At 36.9% G+C, this 23698-nt stretch overlaps 1 protein-coding gene across 1 annotated transcript in view; it reads left to right on the top strand.

The window, feature by feature from the left end:
• Window positions 1–23698, top strand: part of LOC149790316 (transmembrane protein 41A-A-like) — a 40040-nt gene that overhangs the window by 885 nt on the left and 15457 nt on the right. Inside the window, exons 2-3 of the mRNA XM_089972368.1 lie at window positions 4802–4958; window positions 6663–6824. Of these exons, the coding sequence (XP_089828494.1) occupies window positions 4802–4958; window positions 6663–6824 (319 nt within the window). The remainder of the gene's footprint in view (window positions 1–4801; window positions 4959–6662; window positions 6825–23698) is intronic.

Genomic DNA, 23698 nt, shown 5'->3' with positions numbered 1-23698 from the left:
TCCAAAAATGTATATAATTACGTTAACATTGATTTTGCTATATGCACCTCTCAGGCCATTTAAATAATGACCATCTACATGAATATGGATGTACACAAATCCAAATGAAGTGAATACTTCCACTTAAAGGTATTAAGAATCAAATTCAAAAAAATTACACCCATTACTGAAATAGTGTTGAATGCCTACATGACCCATGTGACTTGTACTTTAGTATTCGCACACCCATCCTATTGTTTGTACTCCCCATCCCGCCATTCAAAAATAAACAAAAACAAAAAGCATAAAGGATATAAAAGTGCACAAAACTTAGTCATTTCATTCACTGATTTATAATTTCTAATATGACTATCATAAAGGGGTCTCTACCACTGTCAACTTACTTACATTTCAAAGCAAACAAAAGCTCCCAATATAAACAACCTGTTAAGACCTTCTTTTCCCTGATAACATGTAACACATGTATTACTAACATTTATAGTTTGTCCCAGCTGTGAAGAAATATTGATGTATACTGCCCTCCCAGGTTTAAAAAATAAAAATACTTAAAGAATTGTACACCATCCATCACCGTTGAACTTCAGAGGAGTTGTCAAGAGTAAACTAACTATACCGTGCACCCAACACATGTACCTTATTGCCATGGTACAATGCTAACTGTACATGTACCATATTGCCATGGGGCACTGCTAACTGTACATGTACCATATTGCCATTTGATAATGCTAAGTGTACACATACCCTGTTACCATGGGACATTGCTAATTGTACATGTACCCTATCGCCATGGGTCAATACTAACTGTACATGTACCCTATTGCCATCTGACAATGCTGACTGTACATGTACCTATTGCCATTGGATAATGCTAACTGTACATGTACCCTATTACCATGGGATAATGCTAACTGTACATGTACCTCTTACCATGGGACAATGCTAACTGTACATATACCCTATTACCATGACAATGCTAACTGAGAGGTATATCTGTAACATAGATATAGAATCCACCCTACATACAAGTGTGGTTTAAATGTTAACTTACAGAAGTAAATAAACTCACCTCTTTTCACAGAAGACTGTGGACATAAATGGGTCTCCCAACTGACAGCTTTATCCAACCACAACATATTTACGCAATATATATGAGATGCAAATGCGACTCAGAAAGAAATTTATGTCTTCTGTACAGTCTATTGTTCCAAATCAAATGCTGCAAATATCTTGTCGCAAATGCATTACAGTAAATATAGGAATTTCTGCATCTAGTAATACTATTTTACATGAAAATTGCAACAATGTAATGTTTTGTTCGGAATGTGATATTTTAGGGTAAACATGTACTCTAGGTCTATTGTGTACCATATCAAACAATGTGGTTCACATCACATTGATCATTCTGTTTTGAAAAATGATTTTGTCACAATAAAATGTTCTGTTTATTCGGATGAAAGCTTTTTCTTTGATTTATTGTTTGTAAAAGAGTACAATTTGCTCTTACTAGTTAAACTTTGTTTGGGACTATATTTTATGCACAACAATTGAAAGGTGCACCATCTGTCAGAATGAATGAAGTTATTTATTCTTCTTTGTATCTAAATAATTTCCACTGAAATAACAACTATGTGATAAAATGAATCTCAAATGGGTAATGATTTAATATTGAATTTATGAAACACATTGAATAATGTTCAGCTTATGCTTGCCAAGACTCACAAAAGCTGGACATTATTCAACTCGTTTCCTAACTTAAGTATTAAATCATGATCCATTTGAGCTCGTTTATATATTTATACATATTTATAATTTATATTATAAAACCTAGATTGTTTAGATATTACATTGTTGTTTAAAAGTTACTCACAGAGATGTTCTGTTATTGCAAACCAGAATGACAGTGGACATGATGCCATTTGTTGAGTCAGACATTGTAGGCAACATCAAATTTATGATACATTAATGCCTTCTATTTATGAGTACATGTACTGAAGTACATGTATTCTTTCACATGAGTGCAGAGGTTGCATTGTACAAAATTAGAGACTCCTGTTTAAATCACATGTAATTAGTAATAGTTCAGTTAAAACTCATCAAGACCTTTTTTTTTTTACTGAGAGCTCTGAATATGTGCATTGGAAAAAAGTAACATCCATGCACCTTACTCTACAGTCTTCATTTAGATCTGAAATGTCTTTTTTCATGGTAGCTACACTAGTCTAGGGTCATGAATCAGCTTCATTCCATATTGACTCCAGGCCTATATAGCTAGCTGGAAGAATATTTGCTGTCTGATTGGATGCAGATAAATGAAACTGGCCCAATCAGATTCATCATTATATTTACTTAGACTGGTGTAGCATTCATAGACAACAAGACAACATATGTCAGTTTTTTTTAATTTGAAGCATGCACACTCATGTTTGTCTTCCTAGTCAAGGCATGTGGGTATCATGAAAGTTGCTGTGCTGAATGCCTAGCTTGTTTAATGTATTCTTTCACTGGTTAAGTGATATCACTTGCAATGGGAATCACTTTTTAATGTGCAAGAGGGCACCTAATTTAGGTACCATTTTGGTTAACTTCTCATGTCAAGGGTTGATGTGGAATTAAGTGAATGTATGACCTGTGCCTTGAAAAGATTATTTCATGCTGATTGTGTAGCATGTTCTGTCAACATTTAAAATGTGTTCAGCAAGCTCTTTCAATATTTTCAGCAAGTCCTGTAAACCTTTACAAGGTAAGTTTAGGCATAGATTTTGGCACCATTGATAAAACACTAAAATACTGGCTGAAGTATTATGAACACCAGGCTTATGGTATGGCCATTAATCTGTTGTGCATCATCCATCATCCATTTGTCCATTCTTGCGTCTTTTGGGAACAACACAGAAACTTAATGTCTTATCAGATTTTGATCAGACTTTCAATGAGTCATTCTATTATGAAGACCCCAGATGAGTTCAATTATGAGTCATCCACGCATATTAATGAGGTGATCTTACATCTGACCAGACCTCATTGAGGTCATATTCCTGGTTTGATCATAATCCAGTTTGGTATATGGGCGTATGATTATCGCACGTTTGTACTGGATAAAATGGTATCCCTGACAAGTAGCACCTTTGCCGCCTCCCCCCTTTGGCAAAAATACAGCAAGCCATCCAAAATGCACCCCCCCACATTAGTTTCCTGTAATGCCCACCCCTTACGACATCCCTGTGTAAGCTTATATCATCGAGCTCACAGATGAGTTTGATTATGAGCAATATCCATGCATACTGGTGAATTGATGATGCATCTGATTTGTTGAGCTTGGGCAGAATTTAGAGGCCATATTTCCAACTAGATTTTTAACATAGTATCTCAGACAAGTTCATTTATGAGCAACATCAAGCATATTAGTGAGGTGGAATTTCATCAGACTTGCTTTGTAACTTGATTTCATCAAGGTCTAAGAGGAGTTTAATTATGAACAAAATGAAAGCAAATTAATGAGGATCCAGCATGATCAGAGATGGTTCTGGTCACAACATGTTAACCACCGAGCCATCACAACTACCTTCTTTAGAAATTTCTGGTTTCTGTTATGACTCAAGGACTATAGAAAGACAAACAGACACAGAAATCAATGCTGATTGCATAACCTAAGATTATTTCCCTTTGTCATACAAAGTTAGTGTATATACTGTATGGCTTTGAACACTTTCCAAGTTGTGAAGCAGAGCTAAGTCTACTGGGGCAGGGAGTGATCCTGTGAATAATGGTGGTTGTTCAGATATTTCCTTTTTTATGCCAAGAATAATATAATAGAAATAATCAATAATATATAATAGAAAATAAGACAAATGACTCTAATATTAATAGACAATGTAACAATTATGTGCATGAAGCTTTGGTTTCTTTTCACCAAAGCATCTTCAGTATTTGTGTGAATTTTCATTAACAGGGTGACATATGTTAGCTACATGGGTGAGTGGTATCATGCCAACTTGTGCCTCTTGATTACAGTCATGCCTCTCCAAACAATGTGTAAGGAGCATTTATATAACTTGAAAGATTTATAATGTCTTAAAAACAGAATTCAGAAGATAGTTTCATTTTTTTTTATGGGTCCTTCTTTTTCGTTTGAGAGAAATTATTGTAATCTTTATCAACATAAGTTGTTAGTATGTTAGTACCTATTGTGCAGTGGAGCTCATTTGAAATCAGTCTTCAGGAACCAGTCTGGTTATTTATTGGCTCTAATGGAATTTTGTTATATTGGAATCCAGTCTGGTAATTTTTGGCTGTAATTTTGTTAAATATTGGATTGATAACATATCATTTAGTTGTATTATGACTGAAGTATATTAACTGAGTGTGAGTTGATGTTTAGAAGGATCCAGATTGACTGTAGCTGTTGTTGTTGTGGGGTTTGACGCCATTTTTCAGCACAATATAGGCTATAGATGGCAGCCAGTATAATTGGTGGAGGAAGAACCCGGGAAAAGCCCAGAAAGAACCACCGACCCATGAGAAGCTACTGGCAAGCTTTCTCATGTACCCACAATCACTGAGCCCGAGACTTGAAACCTCACAGACAGAGGTGAGATGGCAGTGATCCATAATGGTGAGCATTTTAGACCACTTGGCCACTTGGGGGCCCCCAGATTGACTGTAATTTTGCATTCAGAATATGCTTTGAAGTTAAACAACATTTTCACTTTTTCAGTTGATTCCTACCCTACATTTTCTTCACTTGTATTGCCATTAATGCAAATGCCACTACAGTTTTTATCAGATGTAATTTTTCTTTTAGCACCACCCTGAAATTTCCCCAAAACATTGAGGAACTTAATGATGTCACCACTTTGCTCCAGGACTACAAAGCCAACCACTCCGCCTATGTGTTGTTACTCTATGCCAGTGCTTACCTCTACAAGCAAACCTTTGCTATTCCTGGCTCCTTCTTTGTGGTAAGTCAACATGGTTTTGCATCACATAAACGTAGGGGTAAGTGTGTAAGTCACACATTTTGTGACTGAAAATAACAGAGAGGAGGGTTTGCTGTGTACTGAATTTGCAAATGAGGGGTAAAGGCTACATTGAGATAATATTCTGCACTTGTCAGCATTTTGAAAAAGTGCTCTAATTAAAAATTTCAGATAAGTATATTATTGAAGTGTTATTGGATTTTAGTTTGACTATGTAATTTATTAGAGGTTTTGGAATGGTCTGTAGTCCATCTTTATGTCTAAAAAGCTTTTGCAATTGACTTTTGTCACTTTGCCTATTAGTGTGAATTGGTTAATGCTTCTCAGCCAAAACTACTTGGATGTGTGATGTGATGTGATTTTGATTTTTAACGTAGCTTTAAAAAAAATCAGTCATATCGCTACGATGTCTGCAATGTGGCAGTTTATAGTGATGTCTAGCACTGAGGCATCATGCCGCAGACAATTGTATCATGATGTCCCACCCAGCTACATTATCCTGACACCAGGCTGACCAGTCCTAACACTAACCTCTTAATGCTGAATGCCAAGCGAGGCAGCTGTTAGTACCATTTTTGTAAGCCTCTGGTATGACTCGGCTGGGGACCGAACCTGCGACCTCCCGCATCCAAGGCAGACGCTCTAACCACTAAGCCACCGGAGCTGTCAAAACTACTTGGAGGATTGCTGTCAAATTTTACAAAGTCATTTTGCTAAACCAACATATGATATGCTCACACTGACTATCATATAATTCTTATCACTGCTTTTCATATTTGGATGGATGGATGTATTTATCAGACTGTCTTTATTCAGTATTAATGATTCTTTATGTATTAGGTTAACTTTACTTTCTATTCACCATTCTTTTTGTATCAGGTTATCTTTACTCTGTATTCTCTATTTATCGTGCTATATTTAGTCTGTATTTGCCATTTTCTATTTATTAGGCTGTCTTTTTTCTGTATTGAATTCTCTATTTATTATGCTATATTTAGTCTGTATTTGCCGTTTTCTATTTATCAGGCTGTCTTTATTCTGTATTGAATTCTCTATTTATCATGCTTTATTTAGTCTGTATTTGCCATTTTCTATTTATCAGACTGTCTTTATTCTGTATTCATCATTCTTTATGTATCAGGTTATTATATTTACTCTGTATTCACCATTCACTATATGTCAGGGTACATTTACTCAGTATTCACCATTCACTATATGTCAGGGTACATTTACTCTGTATTCACCATTCACTATATGTCAGGGTACATTTACTCAGTATTCACCATTCACTATATGTCAGGGTACATTTACTCAGTATTCACCATTCACTATATGTCAGGGTACATTTACTCTGTATTCATCATTCACTATATGTCAGGGTACATTTACTCAGTATTCAACATTCACTATATGTCAGGGTACATTTACTCAGTATTCACCATTAACTATATGTCAGGGTACATTTACTCTGTATTCACCATTCACTATATGTCAGGGTACATTTACTCAGTATTCACCATTCTCTATTTATCAGGTTATTTTTAGTTAGTATTTACTGTTCTCAAGTTATGAAACCATCTTTCCTCTGTATTCACCTTTCTTTTTTGTATCAGGTTATCTTTATTCATTATTCACCATTATCTGCTTATCTATATTTTTACGAATATGCATTAATTTTCTTTTCAGAATCTCGTAGGTGGTGCTCTGTTTGGTACATGGCCTTCCTTCCTGCTAGCATGCTTACTGTCAGCGACTGGAGCATCCTGTTGTTTTCTTCTGTCCAAATATTTTGGAAAGTCCTTCATCAAAAAATACTTTCCTAATAAACTGCAGTTGTTAGAAGATAAGGTATTTCCTACCGTTATTTTCAGTGTAACCTTTTAAATATGTATTTGTAAGGCCAGTAAATCCTGACCTTGAACCTCTTTGGCCTGAACACCTTGGGTCACTAGCACTTGACATGTCCATGACCCATTATAATGTTTACCATTATTTATTTTATGCTAAGCAGTGAATTACTTGATTTTCTAATTAAAGTAATATTGATATTTCACTGTAGTGAAAAAAGAACAATATTTTTTCACTACAGGAACTGCTTTTTTGGGTCAGAATATACTTACCTCCCTTTGACTTTCTGTCAGTGAACTACTTTTTCTTTATGTACATGTTTTCTTATTAATAATCCCTGTCTGTTATCCTTGAAACTTGTAGTTTGTTATTCTGGAAATATCGGTTAATTTTTATCAGTCTGATGTGGAACTAATTTTGTGCGCAGGTACACATAGCACATCAGAACATGAATGGTAAACAGCTGACATTACCGTAAGAATCTGCTAATTCACTGTATCTCAAACTTTAGGTAGCCACGTATGTGAGCATAAAATAAAAAGAATATTTGCTTGAAATGAGTGAATAACGAATACATTTCATCTCGTGGGTAAAAAAACTCTAGTATTTTCACTTGTGGCTTTGCCATACATGAAAATACTGAGTTTTTCATCCACTCGATGAAATATATCCGTTATTCACTCGTTTCAAGCAAATATCCTCTATATCATGTATGTAATGATCCCTCAGTATAGAGAACCTTGATATATTGTAGTCTCCCATACGTTCATGATTCCATTCTTGGGATAAATGTGGTATTTGGATTGAATTAACTAATTTTTTAAACATTAAGTGAGTTCAGGGCTTGAAACAGACACTAGCAAGCTTTCATTGTGCTAGTTGCAGTCATTAAATTGCTAGCTGATAAAAACGAGCTAGAAAATTCATGCTAGTGATGTTTTGAGTTCAGAGTTCAATTTTAATAAGATTGCTGACGTACTTTGAAAATTGTCTGACTTTTGGTGGTTGAAAATATTGAACACTCTGAATGCAGCACGTTCAGAAAAGAGTTAAGTTCTAGCCCTCTGCGGAACCACTGGTTCCCAAGATTTTTAAGTAGAGGGCCATATCTACTATTTTTGGTAATTAAGCATGCCACAACGCTATAAAACTATAAATGTTTATCAATGTTTATAAAATTATAAAATTCGCGTAATATCATTCTTAAATTTATTAACTTTTAGCAACCAAATTCTAAAACTTTAAAAGCAGTGAGTGTCAGTCCTACACTTCATTTTCGGTTTTAAATCAAATGTTCATTTAACAATTTTAAATCAGTTTCGAAAACCGATATTAATATAATTAATTTACAATTGTAACTGTTCTTCACAACCAGTTAATGAAGTTCAGATGCCAGTTTATCAGTGTCTGGGCACAAAGCTGTCGTGCCCAAAGTCATAAGCGCAGATAGGTTATTGTCAGTGAGTCTGGAACGTTACTTGTTTTTTTTATAATTGTCATTGCGGAAAATGACTGCTCACATCTATAAGCCGAACCAAAACGACAAATATATCTCTGTGCGAATGAATGCAAGTGTTCAAATTGTTCAACAGGCAATAGTCACCAGAATGAGATCATATGATCAGCTGAGGGTGAAGCAGGCAGCTCCAGGAATTTGTCTCTCAGTGCAGAATTGCATTTCAAATCAATTACTTGGTGCTTAAGGTTTTGCTGTAATTGTCCAATTGTGGCATCCAGAAATACGAACGGATTTATGAAGAGGGCAACATTATCCTCCTCTGTTGTGAACTCTTGAGATCTCGACTGAAAGATATCCAGAAGACTTTCCACTTTAACCTTGTACTGTAACAGGTCAAAGTTCTTTTCCACCACAAGTGTCTTCAGAGTTGGAAATGCCTCTAAAGTTCCTTCTGTCATCTGTCTGATAAACAGGTACAGTTTCATTTTAAATGCAGAAATGTCATCGCACAAACTTGTGAACAGTTTGTCTTTTCCCTGAAGCCTCGCATTTAAAGAGTTTAAATGAGACGTGATGTCCACCAAAAATGCCAGGTCATTAAGCCAGTCATCATTCTGCAGACATTCACGTTCTGTAAGCAATTCATCTATTTCAGACAAAAACAGATAGACACTATTTTTCAGTGCCCAGAAACGTGACAGTACTTTCCCTTTAGACAGCCGTCTGACTTCGCAGTGTATCAGTAGCTCACCATATTGCTCATTCAGGTCTGATATAAACTGTCTGAACTCACGCCTGTTCAGCACCTTGCTTTGAATTTTCTTTGCACATCTCAGAACAACATCCATGATATGTTTCAGATTTAATGTCTTTCCACACAGTGCTTCCTGGTGAATGATACAATGATATTTTAATATAGTGCGGTCAAGAAACTGTTCCAATAATGCCAGACATCCAGATATTTTACCCTTCAAAGCCGGAGCACCATCGGTGCATACACTATCCAATTTTGTCCATTCTATGTTCTTTTTCTCTTCACACAACTTCAGAGTTTCAAACAGGTCAATTCCTTTGGTAGTCGCATGCATCAATTCAAGTCCTAGAAGTTCTTCAGTGACTTCAAAATTATCATTTATTGCTCAAACAAAAACTGCGACCTGAGCTGTGTCAGAAATGTCAGTGGATTCGTCCATCTACTTGACGATGAACATCACTGGCCAACTCTTCAACTCGCCTAGCCATAGTATTATTAGACAAAGGAATCTGATCAGATTTTGTCTCACACTTTTTATTGCCAAGCATTCTAGCAGCAATTTTAAGCAATTTTAAGTGAAGGCTTTATTATTTCTTCCGCATCGGTGAATGGCTTCTAATTTGCGAGCCAACAGAAGAGCGACTTCATACGACACAACAACAGCACTCTTGCTCTGTTCTTTAGCCTTGGTGAAAAATAACTGCTGACTGGTCAGAGAACCTTCTTTCTTAGCTATAAAATCTTAACTTTGAACCAACCAGATATTCAGCATTTATGTCTGAATGTGTGGTCGTGTAGTGTCGTTCCAGATTGTATTTTTTCGTAACAGAAACACAAAATCCGCAGACTAAGCAAACCAGTTTACCACTACGACTAGGCACAAACATAAATTTCTCCATCCAATCTGCATTAAATTCACGACAAGCAACGTCCTCACATTTCACTTATTAGCGTTATTTGCTTCTACGTTATCCACGTTCGTGCTTATCGGCTTTAACGGTAAATTTTTATTTGAAAAATCTAATTTCAACACCAAACTGCAGACTACTAAACAGTTGTAACAGATGAAGTCATGGCATCTTGTGCACTCTGATTGGTCAACAAGACTGGGAAAAGGGAATTTCCAAACGTTTTGTTCGCTAACTCAACGGGCACATTCGATAATTATATCCGAGCACAAGAACCACGCACAGAATGAATTATTGAATGCTGACGGAGCGCCGAGTGCTCCACCAAAATGACAGACTTCATAAAAATAACATTCTAGACTCAACTGTAGATTACACAGTTTTGCAACTTTCATCTAGTTATTATTTATTTGAACGTCAATAAATTTTTGAAATTTTTAAAATACATTATAGTAAATATAGAGGCCTCGCGGGCCACTTTCTGAGAGCTGACAGGCCACTAGTTGCCTGTGGGCCGTGGTTTGGGAACCTCTGGTCTAGACTATGGATCTTTAGAAACCAATTAATTAGTTCTGGAAGGGTTATATGTCACCTTCTTTTGATTGAAAAACTTATTATTGTTTCAGTAAACCATATTGTCAGTGACACTTTAATTTGTGAATTGTGGAATGGTTTCTTTTGTTTCAATGGAAGACTCACTGTTAACTGCCTCTCTGACTTTGCTGCTTTTAGCATGCGTAAAGTTGAGTTAAGCAGACGCCAAATTTGACTGTAAATTGAACCAGAATTTAGTCAGTGATAAAACTTCTTATTTCAAACATCTAAGCCTGTAAAACAACTAGTATAAAATTAATCAAAAATGTTTTTCAGCATTCGTTATTATTCTATTTTAAAATATACAGCTTTCAAGAAGATGCATACAAAAGTCATGAGCTTAGTATCTGAATGGAAGGCAGTTGATGACATCGTGAGAAACCTAACAAAAATTGTTACCCAAAAATACAAAAAATTACCTTGGATACTTAGAGCATTCAGCAGCAGGGAAGTTGTACAGACCAGGTGGCTCAGATAAAATTAAGCCTCCCACATAAACTTTCTCCGTAGAAGCCTCAGATTGCAGAAATAAGCCCTCCTACGCAAATTAATCAGCGAAAATTCGACCCAGGATGCAATTTCAGACATAAAAAAAAACAACAAAATTTAGGGGGGGTAGGAAAATTTATGTGTGATTGCAAATTCCGGCTGCAATTTTATGAGTAAATCTGATCAAGACCAACTCGATATCTACTACGTGGATCATGAAGATTAATCGTGACAAAACCGTGTGGTGTTGCCTGAGCGTGACTGAAGAAATTTTTAAATTTATTTATATCCATGTCGCCATTGCACCAAGTCTGATGAATATTCCTCAGCGTGTGAGTATCAACGCCGTTGAACACTGATAAAATATTACAATTGTCTCTAATAACCTTCGGAATTTGCGTATATCGCTGCGTCACGTAAATCACATCGGTATTCTTATGTCGGCCACGCGAGAAGATCCTAGCTGGGTTGGTCTGCTTATCCAGCATCACATCATCGAAAACAACAAGATTATTAACATCGCCGTCTAAATTTTCCACCGATGGAGCTTCATTGATATCCGTGATAAATTCTATTGTTCCATCTTCAGTATTATCGCTAAATTCCTTAAGTACCTGATAACATCGCTGATCATCAACAGATGGCGCAACCAAATATAATTTATCCCATTTCAACCATCTCATTATCAAATTCAACAACAACTGCGTCTTTCCAGAACCAGATGGTCCAATGATTATCATTCTTATCGAATTTGGTAATGCCGCGGTGTGTTTTACTTGCTCGCGTTTCTTTGTGGCTGAAAAATCAATTACATTCATGTTATTAGAATATTATGGATTTATATTGTGTTAAGTGTCGCACTCGAACTGCTACGATAAATCCAATCGAAGTCGTTACGCGCAACAACAGGAATGCAATTAAGGGTGAATGTGAAGTTTGCAAGACAATCAAGTTTAGATTTGTAAAAAAAAAAGTAGAACCGGAGGAGACATCGCTGCCTCCTTAATAAATCTACCTGGAGCTCCCTGGGCGAAATATCCCGGAGAGAAGCATCTACCAGGATATAATTACTGCGGACCTGGTACAAGGCTCGATATAAGACTTAACGATAATAATCAACCAAATCCTGGTGAAGATCCAGTAAACGCTATCGATAACGCATGCTACTATCACGATCTTGCATATCGTAGCGGGGATTTACAACAAAGACATCTCGCTGATATTAGGTTAATTCATGCAATAGACGCGATTCCTGACAAAAGTTTCAAAGAGAAATTGGCAACTTGGTTGATAAAAGGTGCGATGAAAGGTAAATTAGTTCTCGGTGCTGGTAAATTATAATGGAGCAGATATATTATTCTCCGCGAGGTTTTTGGCGAGGAAAATCAGCAATTGCCAAACTTGCCAAGGCAGCAAAAGTAAAGCAATCTGTCGCTGAATCGTGGCTATCGAGACAAGCAGTCTGGCAAATTTATCTTCCTCCGCCTAAGAAAATATCATATGCGAGTTTCTCTGTCAGCGTCCCTAATGAAGTCCATCAGGCTGATCTTATGTTTCTTCCTCACGATACCGTTGACGGAGTTATATACAAATATGTTCTGACGGTTGTTGATATTGCAAGTAGGTACAAGGAAGCAGAACCATTATCAAATAAAACAGCAACAGAAGTTTCAAAGGCATTTGAGAAAATTTACTCGCGATCTCCGTTAACATGGCCGAAACTTCTTCAGATTGATCCAGGACGAGAATTCCTCGGTGCGGTTACTTCACTGATGAAAAAGAATAATGTTAAAATCCGTCGCGGTATTGTAGGTGTTCATCACAATCAAGCTATCGTTGAAAGATTCAACAAAACACTAGCAGAAAGATTATTCGGATATCAATACGCGAGAGAATTTATCCAAGATAAACGATCTCATGATTGGGTAACAAGATTGCCTCACGTGATTAATGCACTAAATAACGAAGTAACTCGAATAATAGCAATGAAGCCCGCAATTGCAATCACAAAAACAAATATACCAATAAAGCGAAGTTCCATAATTCCGTCTGTGCTAGTTAGTGTCACGGTTCGATATTTATATAAAGAAGGAGAAGCCGAGGGTGGCAGAAAAAGAGCAACCGATCCAACTTGGAGTGTTACGACACATAAAATATCAGCCGTAACAAGATCATCAGGAAGACCAGCAATTTATTTTCTAGATTCGTTAGCACCACAACGAGGATTTACCAAGGAGGAATTACAAATAATACCAAAGGATACTCAATTACCGCCATCGTCGTTAATGTGAAATTTAATTCTACCTAACTGAGATAATTTTCTTACTCGAGACACGGCTAGATAAACTAAATTTGACCAAGAAATTCTATCATCGACGATCCAAACCTGGCCATGTACAGTCAATCCCTGCGATGAATGTATCGTTGTTGCGTATCCGAGTTTCCATGGCGATCTTTCTGCGTTTATCGCATCATTGACAAGGTTGATATCAACGAAAATAATATCGTTTAGTACCAAGATCTTTTCTTCTCCACATGGCAAAATAACATTGATATTTTGTTTTCTGGTATCAGCGGGTCTGTAACACAACGGCACCTGCAATGTTGGAAATTTCTCACAGTGAAGTTTGAACAGTATTTCCTGAATAGCATCGCGAATAATTTTTCTACTAGCAACAATCAAATGATCCGGACGCCACAGAGTTAGAAAATTATCCATCGGAGTTTCGTCGATTATTTTTCTCATTACATCGCATTGAAACTTATTAGGTTGCAACCGAATCATTTTTTTAAACTCGGTCAGTAAAATATCATTAGATCTATAATCAGCGTCAATTTCTTCATAATAATCTACAAAGTTCCTAAGCCACTCATGAGGAGATTCACCATCAATAGGATCTGGTTGGCCGTGATCTCCGCACATTATTACTGCGGTGTTTTTCTCCTCCAACCAACCCAGGAATGATTTTAGTATAACTAAATTTACTGTACAAATTTCATCAAATATTATAACCTTATTGATATATTTGTTTCCCATTCGAGCCGAATCCCACAATCCACCGCTGTATTTGAAATAACTGTGATACGTACAAGAATTAACGCCGCGTTGTTTTATTTCTCGCGCTAATCTATGAGTTGGAGTCAACACGATCATATCAGAGTTTGAAAATAAGTTTATTGCTCGTGTGGTTTTACCACTACCACCAGGACCATTTAGGTAAACGAATTTATTTCGTGAAATTGGATCAAACGCAGATGCTGCTGTTGATACTTCATCGCATTTATCTTTATGAAAATTATCACAATCTTCCACATCCGCGTCCTCGCAATAATCTAGAATATCCTCGTTTTTTATTCTCCAGGTTCCCCAAGCCCCATTGGTGATTAAATTCACCAATCTACACTGATATTTCTTATCGATATAAAACGAATCCGTTGCAACCCTTACCGCGATATCAGAAAATTTATTTATCATCGACAGTAAATTAATACTCACATAAGCGAGCATTGATGACCTCAAATGAGTATACTGCGCTGACTCTCCGTCGAGATAACTAATCACGGTGCCCAACTTTTCTCCATCAATAATAATATTTTCTCTGTTGCAAAATATTCCACGCGATACTGTATCGGCAATAATAAAATCCATCTCGGCATCATTGATAAATAACCTAGCGTGACGGTGTTTATGATCAACTGATCCTCCTTGAGTAAATTTACCAATTATTTTCCTTCCGATATCTTTCGCATTTTCACAATCAGTGGGTAACCACACTTCAGTTTGTTTCCTATACGATATAATCGCTTCACTTACCGTCAATGATATTAACATCGACGAATCCAACATAAATCTCAACAATACCGTAGGGACCCATCTTCGCTGAGATAAATGCCGACCAAACCAAATATAACAAATTTTATGTAAATTTTCAGCAAACTCGAATGAAGTAACATAAGCGAATCCTGTCATGACAAAATCAGGTAATGGTCCGTTAATTGCAACTCTCGTCATCTCACTGGTAGGATGACCGAATTTAGCAAAGTAATCCGCACAATCACCATACCCAAGGAAACTTCCAGGATAGCATGCACTCATGTCAACGGAAATCATATCCTCGAAATAATACTTGGTATTCCATAATCCTCCGTGGCCGTATTCGATACAACTAAGTTGAATATCATTGAGAAACTCATTCCTTGTAGGTTTCCATGAATTTCTTTCTCTGGCAGCGTGAGCAGCAACAGACGGAACGGTAAAGCAATTTGTTAGTAATCGATCTGGATTTGACGAATATTTCTCCGCGATATTTCTCATTGTTTCGTGTAATATTTCATCACGGTAAATATCTCCGCGTGGCAAGATAAATTGATCATACTTTTCTTCGCTTGAGAATAACCAAACCGATATTGGATCAGACGCGGCTAATAGTTTGATAAACCTAAACATGGCATCGGAATTATCTTTCCCAGATTCCACGGGATAAAATTTAATGGAGCGATCTCGTGGAAATATCATTACCGATTGACTCCACGCATGTGAATTATGATCAACAATTTCGATTGGTGTTCCTCGAGAATTATACGGCGATGAATATAATATTTCTCCCGATAATGTTTTTACTGTGATAGGAAATTTAAGTTTCTTACTCAACGCAGCAACATCATCAATCGATGCGCCATCAGCAACTGTCTTTGCCCATGAATTAATTTTATCCAATCTCAATTGAGTCAGACCAGATCCTCGTCGTGCGTTTTTCATGTGCTCGATAACTCGCTCTGCCACGCAATTTATTTTTGGAGATTCTTTCATCGTAGGTAGGTTTTTCATGTCAGGATTATTATTCAGCCGATAAATTCCATAAACAACAGCACTAGATGGATACGCCCTAGCATAATAAGGACCGTCGATTCCCAATAACAATCCCGGTTTTGAATTTTTATCAAGAACAACATTTTTCTTACCGCCGCGTATTGGATCTTGTTTATCACGAATAATCCAAGTGTCATCGGGCATTTGTGCAATAAATTTTATTCCAAAGATAAATCGCTCCTCTTTGTGTTCAGATTTTATGTGTTCGATTATCTTTTTTGCTCGTTCCAAATTCATCGTAGCATCAACGAAGTTAGTTTTCCACGTCGACCAAACATGAATCGCTCCATCATCGAAAAATTCTTTCTTTGCACGATCAACCTCTGGAATGATATATTCTGCCTCATCAAGATCAAATAAATCCATTATTATATTTTAGACAAATATCTAAATTATAATATGCAATGCAAATGGATAATAGTCGGATCAACAAAATCATGTGACAAATCCTGTAGAGGTGAATATTGTGGCGCTCACATATACGAAATTCGACGAGGTAACAAAGGACCACAACGATGTTTAGTTTGTCAAGTTGGCATTCGAGGAAAGACACGATTGTGTTTCTCCTGTGGAGGGAAAAAATATCGTGAATTACGAAGATATTATGAAAAAAGATCCTCCTCAGTGATATCCTGTGAAGAAGATTATATTAATCGTTTCAAAGCAAATTATGATTTAAACAAAGAGAATATTGTATATGAATCACAAATCAGCGATTCCTGCAATGAAAATCTCACACGAGTATAGATCTCATCCTACCATCGAGGGTTACGAGGCATCTGAAGATGGTAATGTCAGAAACATAAAAACGAAGAATCTTGTTGGTAAAGTTAGTAATTCGGGATATCTCATGTTTACCGTCAGTAAAAATAATAGAAGAAGAAAAACGAGTTATCTTAATCATAGATTCATATTCGAGTGTTACAAGGGACCAATAGAAATCGGACTTGTTATCGATCACATTGATGGAAATAAACTCAATAATAAACTACATAACCTTCGAGAGGTGACGCAGGGTGAAAATTCAAAGTTTGGTAATTCCGGTAGGTATCCGAAATATGCCAGGGCCGTCAAATCAATAAATCAAGTAACAGGCAAAGAACTTGTATTCGAATCGATGACTGCAGCTGCGAAATATTATAAAATTAATTCAATCTCGGTACGACGTGTGGCAGAAAAAAAACATAAAGCGACGTTTTCTTATGATGCTAATTCGTGGATTAAATTTTCCTATGTACCAATAATATTTGATTCGGAAAGTGACGAAGAATAATTGAATACTACAAAATTAGTATAATGGACGAAGAAACAATAAACGACATCATTGTAGCGATTGATGATCTGAAAAAAAAGATAGATCTTCCATCGGATCTAGACACAAATAAAATTCGAGCGGAATTCGAAACTATTATTCTAGGGAAACTTGAATACAAATATACGCTGCCGTCCGAATATAAATTAATAAAGAAAATCCAAATCGCGATATATCAATCACTTGCGACAGTCAGCGATGATCGCATCGAGGATTTTGTTAAATTATCGATGTTGGTAGAAAACGCAAGATTAATTTTATCTGACGCATATGAATCACGAAAAATTACAAGTTCGCGCATCATGCAGTTGAAAAAGCTTGTTGATGAAAGTAAAATTAGGGAATCATCAAATTCCTGAATAATTTCTGCAAAATAAAAAAAAAAAGATTAATTTTAAAAATTCCCCTGGTTTTTATTTATTTTTTTCGCTCATTTTTTCCCGGATACAGATTTAACAAATTCACTTGCGATTTGAAAATTTATGATTTCACCAAAAGATTGATACTCACAGTTTCTCCGCGTATATCAAGTAAATTTCCTTTTTGATCCGTTAGTTTGAAATTTATTCTTGACAAAAATCGATTATGACATCGCAGGTAAAACGGATTCATTGGTTCCTTGATTATCAAATAACCAGGAGATGCGCTAGGTGAAAATGAATACAATATAAAACCCTGATGGGCTTGATTTGACTCTGACGCATCAACATTGTAACTACCCTCGACAACATCCGCGTGAAGATAAATCGCGATAACTTCCGTTATATTAACGATACCCGGCGAGATATGCCGTCCGCCACCAGTCGGATCATTATTGTGTTTGAGAATCAATTCCGATTGTATTTTTTTAGTCCATGCGGCATGTAATTTCGGAAATAAATCATCAATGGTATCAGTGACGGATTTTCTCATCGCATCAAAATCAGAATTGGGAAATTTGAAATTTGGTAGCGTTTCCTCGGTTAATTCAAATACTCTCATGAATTTTTGTTTTTCTCCTGAGTTTTTGATCAACTCGAATTTGCTAATAGGAAGAACATACTCGGCAATTGATATATCGTCGACTATCGCCCGAATAAACATATCATGATAATATTCAATATCATTCGCAAGTTGATTTAAAATTTTCACGTGTTTGATAATTTCGCTACATGAACCTGATTTATTTAGGATGCATTCATGAAATGATCCTCGCAATAAATTTAATTGTAATTCGTGTTCTTGAATAAACTCGTCTAGTGTTCTTCTTACCAAGATACCGTCTATGGGGGCTATTATCCTGTTAATGTGGGTAGCGTCGAAGATTTTCACATCTGGGGGGATTTTAGGAAGAGGCAGCCATGAGAGAATTCTTTCGTTAATAAAAGTGAAAGCGAACATTACTAGGTTAAATTTGTGGTTATTTATGAGATTGATGGCGCTGTGGATCAGAGGCTTGTGTTTGATATCTCCATACCATCCTTCGTCGGTTGTAAAATCCGATTTTTTTGGTTCGGGTAGTTCTGGAAGGGCTTCCTCATACCAACCTGGAATAATAACATCCGATTTTTTTGGTTCTACCAGAGGTGCGACCTCGGGCCAACCTAATATGTTTCTAATCGTTGATTGGTAAATATCTACCACGTACGGTGATTTCACTTCTATCATTGACGATAGTGTTGGATCATGTGAAGATATCTTTATTCCCGGAGTAGCATCGCCGGTTAAATTTGATATTCTAGTGGTAAATTCATTATTCAGTTGATCAATTTCATAACTGCCCGTTGGTATACCAACGACGATCCAATCGGGAGTTCCATCGGGTTTATTTTTATTTGCAAAAACAAGTGAATTATTTGACATCAAATTACCGAATGATTTCGATCTAACATTGGGCCAGCTATTGTAGACGCGCAATTGTGTTAATGCAATTTCGTTGACGCTGATTGGTGTTGAGAAATTAATGCTAAACTCTGGTTTCGTTGAACTTAACGATATTAACGTTGTTGTCGGCGGTGTCGTGTTTGTCACGATCTGGGCTAGCTCGGACATTATTAATATTCATTTGTTCAATCTCCGAGTAGATACTGATAATCGAAGAAAATTCTAGATCGGATATAATACCGTCATTAAGACTCTCCGAAAGTAACGATGATAATTTTGAGTACGCGTCACTGATCTTAGTTAGTTTACTTTTGTACGAAGATAACTTTTCACTTGTGCACGAGGATATTTTTTTTGCGATGATATTTAAAACACCGGCAATTGTTGTTGTTGACGAGATTATTATTGTTGCTACAATTGGCGCTATCATTGTTACCGCGGATAGAATTATTCCTGCACCAGCGACCACAGCAGATACCGCGTACACAGCAACATCAATGGTAACTAATCTGCGCTGATATTTCTTTATTTTTATCTGATAATCGTCGAGGAGTTTTTTTAGTGAATCCTGCCATGATCGCGCCTGATTGTAGCGGTAATCAGATGCGGTCATTTATTAATCTACGATAACAATTGCATGATTTAATCTCGAATATATTTGGATAAAAATTCGAAAACTATACTATAACCAAATGGTCCCATGTTGGTTCTATCCGGTGGTTCTAACACAAATATATTATCATAACCTGCGTACATAACATAATTAAAATTTTCACCAAAAATTTTACCACCCGCGGCTTTTATTTTAAAACCTACCGAAGATTGAATGAACATTCGATAATATCCATCAATTGGCGGGTTGAATTTAAATGTGTTATTCACGGGTGTCCACCATGCCTCTTTTCGTGTTTCTACAACAAATGGAACATTACAGGGTAGATTTTTTGTTTCTACCTCCGCTGGTATCGAAATTCGCGATAATCTTCCAAGGTTCATTGACGATATTTTTGTGTTGATATTGTTAATTTTTGTGGTTGTTTCGATAATTTCCCTACCTAATTGTTTTACGTCAGTGGCGTGACCAGTTTTATCGACGGATTGGTCAATCTTTGCTGTTGCAGCAAGAAGTTTCGTGTTTAAATCTCGAATTTCTCCGTCGTACGTTGATGTATCTAACTTTTGACGCGCCAATTCACGTACCACGTTAATTTCATAGTTGATGGATTTTATTTTCTCATCTATTTGTCCTTGCATCACGTTAATCCCCTTGGTAAATTCGGGAACAACAACATCGCCGAGTTTAATAATTTCCTCGTTGATTTTTTTGTTGAGATCGTCGATTGATGGTTTCTGACCCATCGAGATATTTACTTTGTTAATTTCGGCAAGAATATTAGTAATTTCCTCGTTGATTTTTTTTATTCTCTCGCTGAGATCGTCATGTGATGCTTGATCGGCTTTTTTCTTTGCTAGTTCATTTGTGGCGGAGGAAGTATCGCTGGATGTTTTTATGTCCTCGTCAAATTTTTTGCTAAATTTAGCTAAAGCATCGTCAAGTTTTTTAAGGTCGTTATTTAGCCTGTTAAGTCTTTTTGTCATTCTGTCCTGAAGATCGTCGTGTAATGCTTTATCGGCCTTCAGGGGTAACTTTGCTATAATATCGGCGATGTCAGCAATAGATTTTAATACCATCTCCGATTGGCGAGTAAACTGACTAATGTGATCGCGGTATTCGTCTCGCTTGATTATATCAGTTATTTTGACGTTGCTAGTTTGTAATCGCCCTTCTGCATTTTGAAATACAGCAACTTCGCCAGGATCCACCTCTGACAGCGATAAAAGATTGTTAATATCGCTCTTGGTTGCAAACTTTGATGTATCGATGTCGACTGCTCCCTTTTTTTCTTTTCTGAAGAGAGATCTACCGTAAATGTCAACCATGATATTTATCTACGGTATATTCAAATAAAATTTTGCGATAAGGGTTGGATGATTTTGAAATTGCATCAAGGACATTAATTGACTCCGGGCCGCATATTGGTGGATCTGCTAATGTTTGTGTTGGAAGCGTTGAATACCAAACCGGAAGTTTTAGTTTTGACACATATTTGATAAATTCATTTGGCGGTGCTAATCCATATGAGTCGAAGTAAATAACTTCGCGAGGATTAATCGCGTAAGCAACCCAGTGAGTGCCAGGGCCGGAATTTTTATCAAGATTTATTATTCCTGTCTCGGTACGATTCGGTTTATCTGGTAGTTGATCTCGCATAAATACGCCTCTGAAAAATTTTATTTTCTTTTTTTTTGCTTCACTTATCAAATCTAAATTTGAGGCTGGTAGGCTCGACTTAACCCGGATCCGTACGGGGGTCGTCTTAGGTAAAGGCCGGATCCTTGTCGTTGCTGCATTGCTTTTGCAAGAAGAAGAGGAGCAAGAAGGGGGAATATCCCTCCCTTTTTTTTACGATATCTTCCTCCGGTAACTTTTTTTGCTAATGCGGAACCTATCCCTCCAAGCGCACCTAATCCTACTGCCTTTGCAATCGCGGGAGCCGCCGCAGCTATCAATCCCGGAATAGCGGCAAATAAAGGAAAAATACCACCTACTTTGATCATATCTCTGATTGCTCCTATTGAGAGATTCAGGCGAATACCAGTATTTGCTGATCTGGCTCTGGTGAAATGTCCATGTTGACTTTTAGTTAACGATAGTTTGTTAGGTCCACCGTGAAGTTGATTGCTTTTTAAGGTTAAACTTAAACCTCGTCGCGCTGTTGTTGCCGATTGAAGTTTTTTCACCTGACCGGGAGTCAGAGTTACGCTGACGTGATCGTATGGCATATTAATAATCACTTAATCTAAATTTGGAATTTATTACATGTTCTCTACGGGTGCATCGATGACTCTCATTCTACCACTGATGCCTTCCAGGATCATTGTTCTATCGCTGAGAATTACTGCAATTGCTCTTGCATTTCCTCCTCCTGTGTTAATTCTGGCTTTGAAATGAATATCGACGACCGACTGCTTTACCAAATCGAGATGTTCCAAAGAAAAATAATAGATGGGATAGAGTGTATTAAAATCTAGTTGTGATATTTGCAATCCAGTATCAATATTTTGATCGCGGCCCATGAAACTTAACAATCGATGATACGCGCGTGCCGTGGAATTGGTGACATAATCGATGGCTATTTCCTCGGATGGTTCCTGTTGGCCGTTTATTCTCAATGATACGTTTGTCGCCTCGAATCGATCGAATATCATATGGCTATGCAGTTGATCATTTCTATCTACAGATTGAAGGGCAACAAAGATATGTCTAGGTGCGGAAGAACCTTGTTGTGAAGCAATTCGCCAGGTAAATATTCCGTTAATATTAACATCATAGGAGTCGGTCATAGTTGTCAGCCAGGACATAACGGATTTTCCACCTTGATTCATAAATGATAATAATTTTTCTTCAATGATCATCGATGGGACTATCGCTGGCATCCACAAGGTAATTCTTTCAAGGACAACTTTACCGATATCAAGGGGATCCACACTTGCATCTCGCCAGATGGCTCTGTCATCATTGGCATCTCGAACGAAAGATATCGTATGTTTTGCTCCGTAAATAACTTTTCTAAAATGTCTACAAAATCCAAAAATGTGAGATAACGGAATTGCGCAGGAAAATCTTAAACTCGGACCAACCAACATAAGTTTTCGCGTGGCAAATCCGAGATTGTAATCGTCATTGACGCCAGTTATTAACGCCATCTGAGTGGCTGGATTAGCACCAGCTGCATCCATTGGTACAGCGATGTTATACCGATTGTGTTCAGCTTCATTAGAATTATCCTTGGCAAACATCATACTAGGACCGGCTGATCTGGTAAAATCATCCGAGTATCTGGCTAGGCCTATAATCGTCGTTGCTATATCAACATTATTCGTGATTGATTCAATCTCTTTTCCATCGATCATGTAAGTGGCATTCTTGAATAATGCCATAATACCATTATTGACAAATCCAACTTTAAAATTTGCTCCAAAGTTGGTATCATTGGTTCTAACAATTTTACCAACAAATTCGATATACGCCTCAGATGGAAGAAAATATCTTGTTGTATCGTGGACTTGAATTTCCTTCCGATTTCTTGAATCGGGCTCAACTACATCGTACGAGAAATATTGAAAATCTCGCACTGATGTATCCCTACCTACGGGTTCATCCATGTCAAATACTTCATTTGACACTTGTGCGAACATTTATTATTAATAATATCGTCTAAAACGAAGACCATCACCTGAAACGAAACTTGTATTTGCTATATTTGTCTTAGCAACATTCTGCGCTAGATTTGTATTAGCAACTTCCTGCGCTAGATTTGTTATAGCAGCTTCTTGTGCTAGATCATTTATTTTTTTATTTGCCGCATCATTTATGGCCTTACTGACTTCAGGTGGCATTTCGCTGGTAATGGGTAATTTGACGGGTTGTTTTTTACGTACTAAACTTAATATTTTATTTTTGATAGCGTTGAAGCCTTTACTGGCCAAATTACCGATACCAGAAACAGCAGTTTCACCAATCTTTCCTATCGCTTTTAATCCTAATTGTTTTACCATTGGTC

This window comes from Sinohyriopsis cumingii, chromosome 10 (genome assembly GCF_028554795.1).
Source record: "Sinohyriopsis cumingii isolate HCF-2022 chromosome 10, ASM2855479v2, whole genome shotgun sequence".
NCBI classification, from domain to species: domain Eukaryota; kingdom Metazoa; phylum Mollusca; class Bivalvia; order Unionida; family Unionidae; genus Sinohyriopsis; species Sinohyriopsis cumingii.
This window is presented reverse-complemented; position numbering and strand designations above follow the sequence as displayed.